At 46.6% G+C, this 11,286-nt stretch overlaps 3 protein-coding genes across 3 annotated transcripts; all 3 read left to right on the top strand.

Moving 5' to 3' along the window:
• Positions 1-807: 807 nt before the first annotated feature.
• On the top strand, positions 808-1,974 carry Asppvi_009773 (ditrans,polycis-polyprenyl diphosphate synthase; the record flags this gene model as incomplete). Its single annotated transcript, XM_043305621.1, has 2 exons — positions 808-1,297; positions 1,379-1,974. 2 exons carry the CDS (start codon positions 808-810, stop codon positions 1,972-1,974), a joined length of 1,086 nt encoding a protein of 361 aa, XP_043161556.1.
• A 521-nt stretch (positions 1,975-2,495) lies between these two features.
• Asppvi_009772 (ELMO/CED-12 family protein) lies at positions 2,496-4,741 on the top strand (the record flags this gene model as incomplete). The annotated part of the gene is made up of 3 exons (XM_043305620.1): positions 2,496-2,759; positions 2,849-4,217; positions 4,281-4,741. 3 exons carry the CDS (start codon positions 2,496-2,498, stop codon positions 4,739-4,741), a joined length of 2,094 nt encoding a protein of 697 aa, XP_043161555.1.
• Positions 4,742-6,418: 1,677 nt separating this feature from the next.
• Positions 6,419-9,056, top strand: Asppvi_009771 (putative cell cycle checkpoint protein Rad17; the record flags this gene model as incomplete). The annotated part of the gene is made up of 3 exons (XM_043305619.1): positions 6,419-6,478; positions 6,540-7,214; positions 7,284-9,056. 3 exons carry the CDS (start codon positions 6,419-6,421, stop codon positions 9,054-9,056), a joined length of 2,508 nt encoding a protein of 835 aa, XP_043161554.1.
• Positions 9,057-11,286: the final 2,230 nt, after the last annotated feature.

Below are 11,286 nucleotides of genomic sequence, written 5' to 3'. Positions count from 1 at the left end.
TATATGCTAAGTTATGGTTGTGAAAGAGAACTCCAAAGTCGACCAAGGTAAACTCCGGAAGGAACATGCATTTTCTTCTTACCTGCCTTACACCCTTTTGGTTCGTCCCTGTGAACACCACGTCACCCTTTATATACATTGGACACAATAACATTTCACTCCTATTTTCTAACCTGCAACACTGTGTATAGTTCGTCAAAGGACAGACAGGCATTCTTAAAAATACATGCATATTGTAGTTCAAATGGGCTTCAATAGTTATCGTACTGTACGAGGTATGCTTGACATAATTGTTAGGTACATACTATCGTTTTCTAAGCTGGAATCAACCACCTAAGTACTGGTAGCAGGTATCTTAGCTTCTGGCTAACTGCTGCCTATCTGTGACTAAGACTCAAGTTGGAAAGTGGCTGGTAGGTAGATACTCCGTACGGTAGTAAGCAGGCCACATGCATTATTTACGAAGTAGTTACCTTCCAATACGATGGAAGGTGTGGCGTATACACATGTACTATCCATATGTACTGCGCCCCTTGAAAAATATAACCTTCAACGGCCTCATTACTGTGGCGCTGTCTGTCGCTCCTGCTGCCTGTTGGGTATGTTATCTACAACCTATCTACTCTGCACAATAAGATCAGCTCCATGCGCCACTGCAAAAACGTGGACCACTGATTCAACATTTGCTTGCCCAACCTTGCAGCAGAAAGTGAATCTCCGCCAATTTCACCCCCAAGCAATTCGAGAGATCCAGACTCTCTTCTCGACTCATTGCTCCTGCTGAACAGATGCACTCCTCGAGCAACCATGGTCCTAGCACGTGATAGAGAATTACTGAGGGACACTGTTCGCACCCAAGGGACCACACTCACTGCTGCCGACCGCGAAAATATCCTGAAGCCATATCTGCCGGATCCATCAGATCTTGCACGTCGACCGCTGCAGCGACAGAAGAAAGCCCCCCGAAAAGCTCCCATTCGAACATTCTTGAAGTCTCAGCTGCATCAACTTACTTACACCTTCATTCATATTGTCTATGGGATTATCCTGCGTCTTATTCAGAGCTACCATGCCCTTGTGGACCGGGTTCTTGCGATCGTCTATTATCATCACCGCACACCCGAATTGATACGAAAAGATGTCAAGGGCCTAAGACGTTTGCCTGAACATCTGACCGTTGTCTTATCATTGCGTAAGGAAGATGATGCGCTTGCGATTCTGATGGACGAAGTGGCAGAACTGGCTGCTTGGAGTGTTAGCTCTGGTATACCTATGCTGAGTGTCTATGAGAAGAGCGGTATGTAAAGACACTTCACGCTCGACATTCCGGTTTCCTCAAACGCTCTGAGGTAGACGAGTAGCTGACCGTCCTCTATAGGGGTCCTGAAATCATGCATCCCGATGCTGCATCAGGTGGTTGCGAGCAAATTCGCTTCATATTACGGTTCACTCCCTCAACAGCCAACCCTGCGACTTTTCGCTCCTCATCATTCTGTATATGAGCCATCTCTTGATCATGATACGGCCCGTAGAGTCAATACTGACTCTCTTACCCTGCTTCTGTTATCCGCCACAGATGGGAGAGAAACTATTGTCGATCTGACTCAAACGCTAGCAGAGATGTCACAGAACGGTAGACTGTCACCAGGGGATATCACCATGGGATTGGTGGATGCAGAGATTAGCGAAATTACAACGCAGCCGTTGCAGCCAGCCACATTGAGCATTGGTGACAGACGAACGACTGCTGTTCACCCCGCTATTGCAGTGAAGCCAGAACCAGATTTACTATTAGTGTTCGCGCCCTTTCTGAAATTGGATGGATATCCGCCCTGGCATATTCGCCTGACTGAAATGTTTTGCACCGGTGGTAAAAGCAGCGGCGTTACTAGTTATGGCGAAGCTGTCGAATATCAGGGTTTTCTCAGGGGTTTATGGCACTACGCCGGGGCTCAGATGAGATTTGGTCGCTAGAGGCAGCTTGCTGGCTTCTAAATATCTGTGCCTGACCCGAAGCTCGAAGCTCCAGGTATAGCGTTAGGGATGAGAAGCTCACATAAACTATGTACCTTGATTGCTCGCTTTACGGTGTGCACTTCAATCTGCTATATGGTCAATATTTCCTGGTACTTCCCTAGAAGCAGATATGGTTTGTTAGTGTGCTATATAGAATAAGTTATTTTACTATCGTGAATCAACTTCAGGGACCTTCTAAGTCAGGTGACGCCCCTGAATTCACTTTAAAGTACGGAGTATTCGTCCTCCGTATGGAGGCATCACCTGGCTAAAATAAACCAGCGGACAGGAAGCTGCTGCAGATTCACCTAATTGCATAAATAATCACATTTCCGTGTTTCTTTCTTTCTTTTTTCCTTTCTTTTTGTTTTAAATTGCAAATATATGAATGGTGACTGCTACATATTTGGATTCTTAGAGTTCTGGATCTCTGATGGCATACTACGACGGTCGGTCACACACGGAGCAACTCCTTTGAAATGGAGGTCAATATTCATGACATAGTCGAGCGATTGGGGAGTGAAGAAGATGCGGTGCGCAAGATGGCAGTCTTTAAGCTTCAAGGCAGCATCGGAGACCCTTCGTTTGCTGATATTTTCATTGCTGAAGGGGGGCTGACCAAACTGCGCGAATTGACATTACATGCAACCGGAAATACGCTGGCTTACAGTTTGACAAGCTTCGCAAGGCTGTTGGAAGTAGATAAAGGATGGGACTTAGTTGACCAAGAGTTGGTGGAAAGAGTAGGTCTTCGAAATTCGCCGCCATAAAAGGATATCAAAGTCCATAGCTTGCATCAATGCTAACAAAGTGGTCTGGCCCCTACCTCTAGATTGTCCAGCTCATTGTGACGCAGCCTCTGGTCAACATCTTGCGCGGCGCAATGTCTATCTTAGTATCCATTGTATCCCATCCGTATACGGGGGGTCGTCCAGCACAGACTGATGCTTTTGGGTTTCGCGCCTTGAAACCCGCACTTGCAATCTATCCACAATTCCTCGAGATGCTTGTCAATAGACTCTCGTCCGCGGACCATGCACTATGTGCGAATGCGCTTCAACTCATCAACTCGCTTATGCGTGACTCCATCGCAAATGGTTCCGAGCTAGAATGGCCCAGGTTCATACAAAAACTTCAAGATCTAGGGGTAATTCGAGCAGTTTACGCTCTCATGCAAGGTACAACGTTGCAAGACCACGCTCATCCTTTGATAGAGTTCCAATCTCTCACAAAGGTTCTGCTTAGGAGGTGGCGAGATATTCCCCTGGATCTAGAGAAACCAGAGCATAGGAGAGCACTGAAAGGAATACACCTTGCTAGTGACCAGGAGAAGAGCATTGACGAAAAGGTTGATAGTGACGCTGAGTTGCGGCGTTCTAGAAAGCACAACTCAGAAAAGTGGAGGCGGCTGGGATTCGAATCAGAAAATCCAATAGCTCAGTTCGAAGAGATGGGATTCCTGGGAATGATGGATCTTGCGGATTATGTCAGAAACCATCGAAACGAGTTCCGAAAAATGCTGTTGGAGCAGTCAGCAAAACCAGGCCAGAAACGGTGTCCGATTGCCCGCGCTTCGTTGGCGGTAACTTCAATCTTATACGAGCACTTTGAGATAGAGAAATCTGAGATAGAGGATTCGAAGAACTATCTGGTCTTAGAGTCTCGCGCCAACCTTGACCGTTTGTTCAAGCCTCTACTGCTGCACTGGACACGCTTGCACGTCGCGGCATTGCAAGCTTTCGTCCGGTTATGGAAGACCACCAATGCAGACGTCGATGATTTCGCAAAAATTGCTGAGCTGGTTCGAATCCTTGTTGAATCGGTTGTTGGTKGGGCAACTCGAACAAAGGAAGTGCAAGACGTGGAAGATGAGATAGTCAATTTCGAATACCGCCGGCTTCGAGATCTACAGATGGAACTCTTAGAGCTCACGTATGAAGACGTTTGGAGGCAACATCTGCAACAGGTCCGCGAAGAACTCCATCACGAGGCTCTCCAATTCGTCAAGGAACAAAGGATCCGTTGCCTTCTGCAGGGCTGCTGGTTTCCTATTGAGGCCACTACTCATACAGACACCTCTTCTGTCGAAAATGTCTCTTATCGATATGTGCGATTGTCGCATAACCGGAAATTCCTGCATTACGGGGATTTTGAGACGCTAGGAAATGACAGGATAGACCTTGATTCTCTCCCGGGGAAAGGTTCGGATCCCCTCTGTTCATTCACTTTAACCGTACTTGTCTGTTGACTATCTCGTCGACCAGTTGATTTGTCGGCTGTTTCGTCTGTGGCATCCAACATCTCAGCATCAGCTGACGCTTCATCTTCGTCTACCTTGAAAATCGCACCCCTTGCTGTATCTTCGACTAAAATCACGATCCATGGGTATATTGAATTTCCCTCATCTGTCACAAAGGGCCCATCGAAGGGTCATAGTCATGCTCGTTCTACCAGCAAGTCAAAGGAGGGTGTTTTGCTGACTCTCCGGCCTCAATCCCCGAGCATAGCATCTGAGTGGCTCGACGGGTTGCTTATGTTGCTGAATCAGAGGCCTATAACAGCAGACTCTAACAAGTTGATCAATGTTGTCAGCGACTACGGGCTGAAGATCCGTCTATTCAATGTGCGCTTTGAAGATGCGACTTTTCCTGGGGAAATTCCGAAGGTTCCTTCCCGAGATGGCCTGGACGATGACTATTATTACGATCTTTTCGGTGCTTCTTAAGCGCTTCACAGAAGAGAAGAGAAGAGGCAAGCAGGAAACATACCAACTCTTATACCTATCTCCATGTCTCATACTTTGTAGCGCTTCGTTGATGGTTGACAATGTAGGGCGACCGAGTCAACAAACTACGGACCAATTTTGATTTTCTCGCAATCTCCTTTCCAAAGTGCTCATCTAGTGGCCGATTCGGAAGTCGTTGCTGGACTTGGAAAGCATAATATATGTCTTTCATTTGGCTGGCGGGCATGCACAGAGTTGTATGCTTTTAAGATCTTCGGATACCTCTCTACTACCATTGAATCTTCCTCGTCACAATTTTCCAAGCTCGTACTAATGTGACATCGGGTGGGGTCCCCTCAAGCCTATGAAGATTCATGACGAGAGACTGTGCATCCCATAGCAAGTTCTTCCCCGTCACACAGTGGGCAAGCCTGGGCAAGACTGGCATAGTTAGTTAACACCCTAAGTAATTGATAATAGCGAATCACGGAGAATGGTTGATATATATTAGGAATGACGTATGCCACGATCACTGAAACTATCAATTTTGAAGTTATATACCTTTTGTCATGGTGCTTGATACATATGCTGGGAGTCTCAACTCTCATGCATAGTTGTCCTTCCAAAAAGTACCTTAGGCTATTATAGGTGACGGCTACATGCCGCACAGCCCCTTTGCTCATTCTAGGTACTGAGATCCAGTTAATCAAGGGATGTATAGGCACCAACAAAGCTTCAGCTAACAGGGATCTAAAGCGGGAATGACAAGGAGTTTGAGCCAAGCCCGAGAATTCGTGTAGCTGTGTGTCCAGTGTACTCGGTAGTCGCGATTTGAACTCTGGAGGGATATATTAAAAGTTGACTTCTTGGGTTACAGAGAGATGATAGAAATTGTATGTACTAGATAGATCCCAGTTGGAAAATGGTACCAGTGAAAAATTCAAATATTGCCCTCTATGTCCCTCGCCTCTAGAAGTCCTATAATATGTACTGGTTTAACTTACTTCCCTACATCTAAGCAACCAGGCAAAATTAGTTGACAGTTTCATAGTATGCTATAAACTACAGTAGTTCTAAATAAGAAAGGAAATCTAATTCTAGCACTAGAAGTAAGTTTTGAGCAGTAGAAGTATCATTTAAGATTGACTTATCTTGTCTAAGATACCTACTCCATATACAGGATATTCATACAGGATATTCACACAGGATATTCACACCGGATAGAAAGATATTCACACTTATTTTTCGCGGAGCAGATCTGACTTAAGTTCATGATATAGAAAATACAGTGTTTGATTGGTCGGAAAACGAGAAAATTACTGTAAGGTAGTATGGTATCATTGCCATGTCAATAATGCACCCAGGTTGCGCCGTACCATTGTTGTAGATACTGTGGGGTCGGGGTGGCCATTGTGAGTTACTAGCGTCTTTCCGTTGATCTTGTACCTTATCAGAGACGAAAGGATTCTCTCACTTTTGTGCATACCATATATGATCCAGCGTGTTGGGTGACAAATTGACTATCTAAACTTATCGGACGCCAAGATCCCCCCGGGTCTATCGTACCTACCTATATCTACGACATGCCTATTAAAATCGAATGTTTTCCATGCCTCGGCCCGTGTTCCATAGAAGCAGGTAACTGTTCAGACCTTACTCTTGTTGCTGATCGTCGTCATGGCCACCCACGCAGCGAAACGGCAGCGGGTATCAATTGTCCGTCCATTGGAAGATCAGGTTGGTCTTCGAACCCTGATGATTCTGCTTTGAAGGTATACACCTGCCTGACAAGTGCAAGGGTAATGAACAGAGTCGTTTGACTCCATCGAGTCCCGATTGCGAGGTTCTTCTCGATCGAAATTCTCCGTCAGACACAGATGTCCATTCGCAGCAAACCTCTGCCAGCACTGCCGCACTACCCTCCGAACCGGTTGGTCAGAGGACGGAACGTTCGAAACCTTCCCCAAGCAAGATACCGAAGACTAGATCGCTTCACAACTTCTTTCCGGCCGCGAGTGAAACACAAAGATGGGATACACACAAGGCTGAATCGTTCCGTTGGACTCAGCCAAGAACAGGCAAGATAGACATGAGCGACGACACGATCGAGGACGGTTACGACTCTTACGATGAGCTTTTCTCACACTACATTGCAGAGCCAAAACCAACGCCCGAAAAGCGGATGGAGGCGCCTTTGGCTGCTGGAGAGCGCGTCAACCAGGCTCAAGCAACAGCTCACGGTTTTAGTTCGCGGAGCTTCGCAAGCAATCGCAGGCGCTTCGTCGTTCCATCGGCGTCGGAGAGCAAGCACCATCGTTCATACTCATTAGCGACCAATTACGACAGAGACACCGAGAAACTGCCATGGGCACAGAAATATTCCCCTATAAATTTGAATGAGCTCGCGGTTCACAAGAAAAAGATTGCCGATGTACAGAGTTGGTTATCAGACGCCCTTCGCGCGTACGAGAAGGTATGCATACAGAATCACAAATGAGTGACGAATTCCTCGACTCAAAAATTAACTTCGAGAACAAATCAGAAATTACTTGTTCTCAGAGGCCCCGCAGGAAGCGGCAAAACGACTACATTATCACTATTGTCCGACAAGCTAGGTTTCGATGTTCTCGAATGGAAGAATCCGTCGGGATCTGAGTTTGCGGCGAAAGGATTCACATCCACAGCAGCCCAGTTCGAAGAATTCTTGACAAGGAGTAATAGATTACGTGGGCTCGAGTTTTATGGCACGACCGGTTTATCAGCAAGCAAGAGGAACCGCAGTGATCATATGAGGCCACGTATTATTCTCATTGAGGAGTTCCCAACAGTCTTTGATGGAGATTCCCGCAGTTTAGCCGCTTTCCGACTTTCTCTGCAGCGGTATCTCTCAGTGTCATCCGAACCTAGCAGCAATACCCGGAACGATATCGAGAGACACGGGAGCTCACCTGTTGTTATTATCGTTTCCGAGACCACGTTGAATACCGGGGCATCCTATTCGGACAACTTAACAGCCCACAGGTTGCTGGGGCCAGCCATTTTAAGCCATCCAGGCACAACGATTGTTGATTTTAATGCCATCGCTCCCACATTCATGTTCAAGGCCCTGGACCTGGTTCTCGAGAAGCATAGCAGCCGATATAGAGCAACTAAAAGACCCGGACCTGCAATTTTGAAGAGTCTATCAGAGATCGGCGACATTCGGAGCGCGGTCTCTTCACTGGAGTTTCTCTGTCTTCAGTGTGAACGGTTTGAGAAGTATCATTTCCCCAATGCCACCAAAACAGGCCGAGGTAACATATCTTTGGCGCCGGTTGAGAAAGAAGCACTGCAAACAATAACGTACAGGGAGAGCAGCCTTGGCTTATTCCATGCAGTCGGAAAAATCGTCTACAATAAACGTGAGGGTCTGAGTCCTACAACCGACAATCCTCGGCCACCCAGACCACCAGATCATTTATGTCATTGCGATCGCCCTACAGTCTCACTGGTTCCTGTGAACGAGCTTCTAGAGCAGTCGGGAACAGATACACAAACTTTCATCAGCGCTCTCTATGAGAATTACATACCATCGTGCGATGGCCCTGTTTTTGTCGACTGCCTAAATGGATGCATAGAGGCACTGTCAGATAGTGATGTTTTAAGTGCTGATAATATGACAATTCCAGGCAGTTCTTCACGTGGAAGGTACAAGGCCACCCTTGGTCTTGGCATGTTGCGACAGGATGAGCTCAGCTATCAAGTTGCTGCACGTGGTCTACTATTTTCCCTCCCATCCCCAGTGAAAAGGCGAATAACGTCAACAAACCAGAAAGGGAATGCACAAGACGGGCATAGAATATTCTTCCCCGCTGAGCTGCGGCGATTAAAAGAGAAGGATCAAATTGAAGAGCTTACAAATTTGTGGAAAACGACATTATTACACTCACTGAACGGACTCGGCAGACAAAACACCAAGTCCTTGGCAGCCCATTACTTTCAGACTGGTAGGCAAGCGATAGTTGCGACTATGGCATCCCGCAATGACTTTTTGTTATACCAATTGCCATACATGGCTAGAATTGGGTTCAACGACACTGTTTCCCGTGAACTTGATAAGATCACATCCATTCCCAAGCGAAGAACACAATGTGACCGCCAAGGCATCGATGATACTTTCGACCTTGAGCCCATGACCACTTATCGGGCCTTCTCTGTCAGACAGCCTACAATGCCTGCTAATGGCCGCATTTACCGCCAACACAACCTTCCGCCTGCGGTCTCAGATAGGGAGGATAAATTTGTCTTGAGCGACGATGACATCGAGGACGTTTGATTATGTCGGCACTTACCGTGATAGGCTGTTTCCTGGCTTTCACATGCTTTCTCTGATATTACTTCTCATATTGCTCTGGTTTGACTTCAAAGCATGTTAATCTAGCCTTTCACGGCTGTCTGGCCCGACGACGGAAAGAGGCGGGAAGGGAAGGCTGAGTGGCCTATTCATTTGAATGCATTCCTCCAGCTTGCGAGTCAGGTTGGTTTTAGAAATTCATATCTTGCCCTAAAAAGGCTGGTCTTATAATATACAGAACAATTCGTGTGATGTCTGTCGATCCTTTGAGTCACATTTTCGTAAATAGACAGATCAGGAATAGTCTTTCTCGGTAGCCTGAAAACCGATTCGCCCGCTATCTAACCTTATGCCATCAATTTCTGGTTAGTTAGTTAGTTAGCTCTTCCTCTCTTGACTAAGCAACAATGAATTGTCAACAACATTTAGCGACAGAAGTTGATTCAATCTCCCATATTTGACGACGAGAATCTGCTGCTCAATCCCGGTTATCCTTTCGACTCATCCGTACATCCTCTCCCTTTTTCACTTCTAAAGTGAGCACGACCTTCCTAGATCAAAAACACGCCAGCCTAGGTACAATAGAGCAAATGATCAATCACAACAGCGATGACGCTGATCCAAATAAGCCTGGTGCGAAAGAAAAGCACGGGAATGTACTAGAATCTGGTGCTCTAGGAAGCATAGCTACGGCAGCGGCTTATGCAACCTCTCCTAAGTGGATTAGCATGGTCCTAATGGTGTCATTGATATTTGGTGGGTGTTGCGCAAATGTAGGTACACCGAGTATGATGGATCTTGCTATGATTAACTTCGTCGTTCTAGGTGTTCGCCTTAGAAGCCATTGTCAAGTGAGTTCAGAACCCCGGGTAGCTCGATGGTAACATACTGATGTTTAAATCTACCTAGGGATCAACCAAGTTCAGGTAATTGACTGACTATTATTGCCCCGATTAAGATACTTGTCTGACCCTCTCTGTCCGCCGCTGGAAGGTCCCCTGATCACCTTCGCGCAATTTATTGTGACTGCTGGATTTACGTTACCAAATTTTGTCTCGCTATCATGTGGGGCTCGGTCACTTTTCCTCAGTCCACGTGTCATCCCATTAAGGTCATGGTTGGTATACACGGCCTTCTTCGTGACAGTCAATCTTTTGAACAACTGKGCTTTTGCATATAGCATATCGGTTCCCCTACACATAATATTGAGATCAGGCGGCCCTGTTGCTTCCCTTATCGTCGGATACTTGCTCAATGGAAAGAAGTATTCTTATGGTCAGATTTTGGCAGTAGCTGTGCTCACTCTTGGTGTTGTTACAGCAGCATTGGCAGATGCTCAAGCTAAAGGCGTACCATTAGACATTGGGCATGGTCGAGCAGACCTTGGTATAACGGCTACCACTACTGGCTTCGCAATTCTTGCTTCTGCAATGGTTCTTTCAGCCTTTCAGGGAATATATGCAGACCGACTCTATGAGACTTATGGCCGAAGCCACTGGAAGGAAGCGCTTTTCTATTCTCATGTACTCTCGCTACCACTTTTCCTCCCCACCTATCCGCGGCTCCTGGGTCAATGGCGCGTTATGCTTTCCTCCCCTCCCTTGCGATGCCGGCTTCCGGCGACATCCATCGGTGTCGGAAAAGATGCCGAGCTTCTTTCAGGCCCTTCCACCACTTCATTTGCCGTATGCGGGCCTCGTTTGGATTTAGGAATACTGGGATCCCAATTATTTCCATCTTTCATCACGCATATTCCCATGCAGGTGGTTTATCTTTTTGTGAATGCGCTGACCCAATATCTATGCATTCGTGGAGTTCATCTCCTCTCCGCCCAGACGTCTTCATTGACTGTGACGGTGGTTTTGAACATTCGCAAACTTGTTTCGCTCCTGTTATCCATCTACCTATTTGGAAATCAGCTTTCGCCGGGTGTCGTTATTGGGGCTATCTGTGTCTTCGCAGGGGGTGGTCTCTATGGTTTGGAGGGTGCCCGGCTAAGAAAACCGAGTAATAAGAAGGATTAAGACTGATAGCTTAGAGCGGGGTGTGCCGGTCAGGTAACATACTAGACCGGGATGCCCGCTATTCGCAGACGGACTTGGCGTTTTCTGGATGTATAGATATATGTTGATAACCACGGACAAGTGTAGCTTGTGGATAATTGCTGACTTAAATTGAATGTTATTGAAAAGAACACGCCTGATAGAAGACA

Source organism: Aspergillus pseudoviridinutans, assembly GCF_018340605.1.
Source record: "Aspergillus pseudoviridinutans IFM 55266 DNA, scaffold_7, whole genome shotgun sequence".
NCBI lineage: Eukaryota > Fungi > Ascomycota > Eurotiomycetes > Eurotiales > Aspergillaceae > Aspergillus > Aspergillus pseudoviridinutans.
This window is presented reverse-complemented; position numbering and strand designations above follow the sequence as displayed.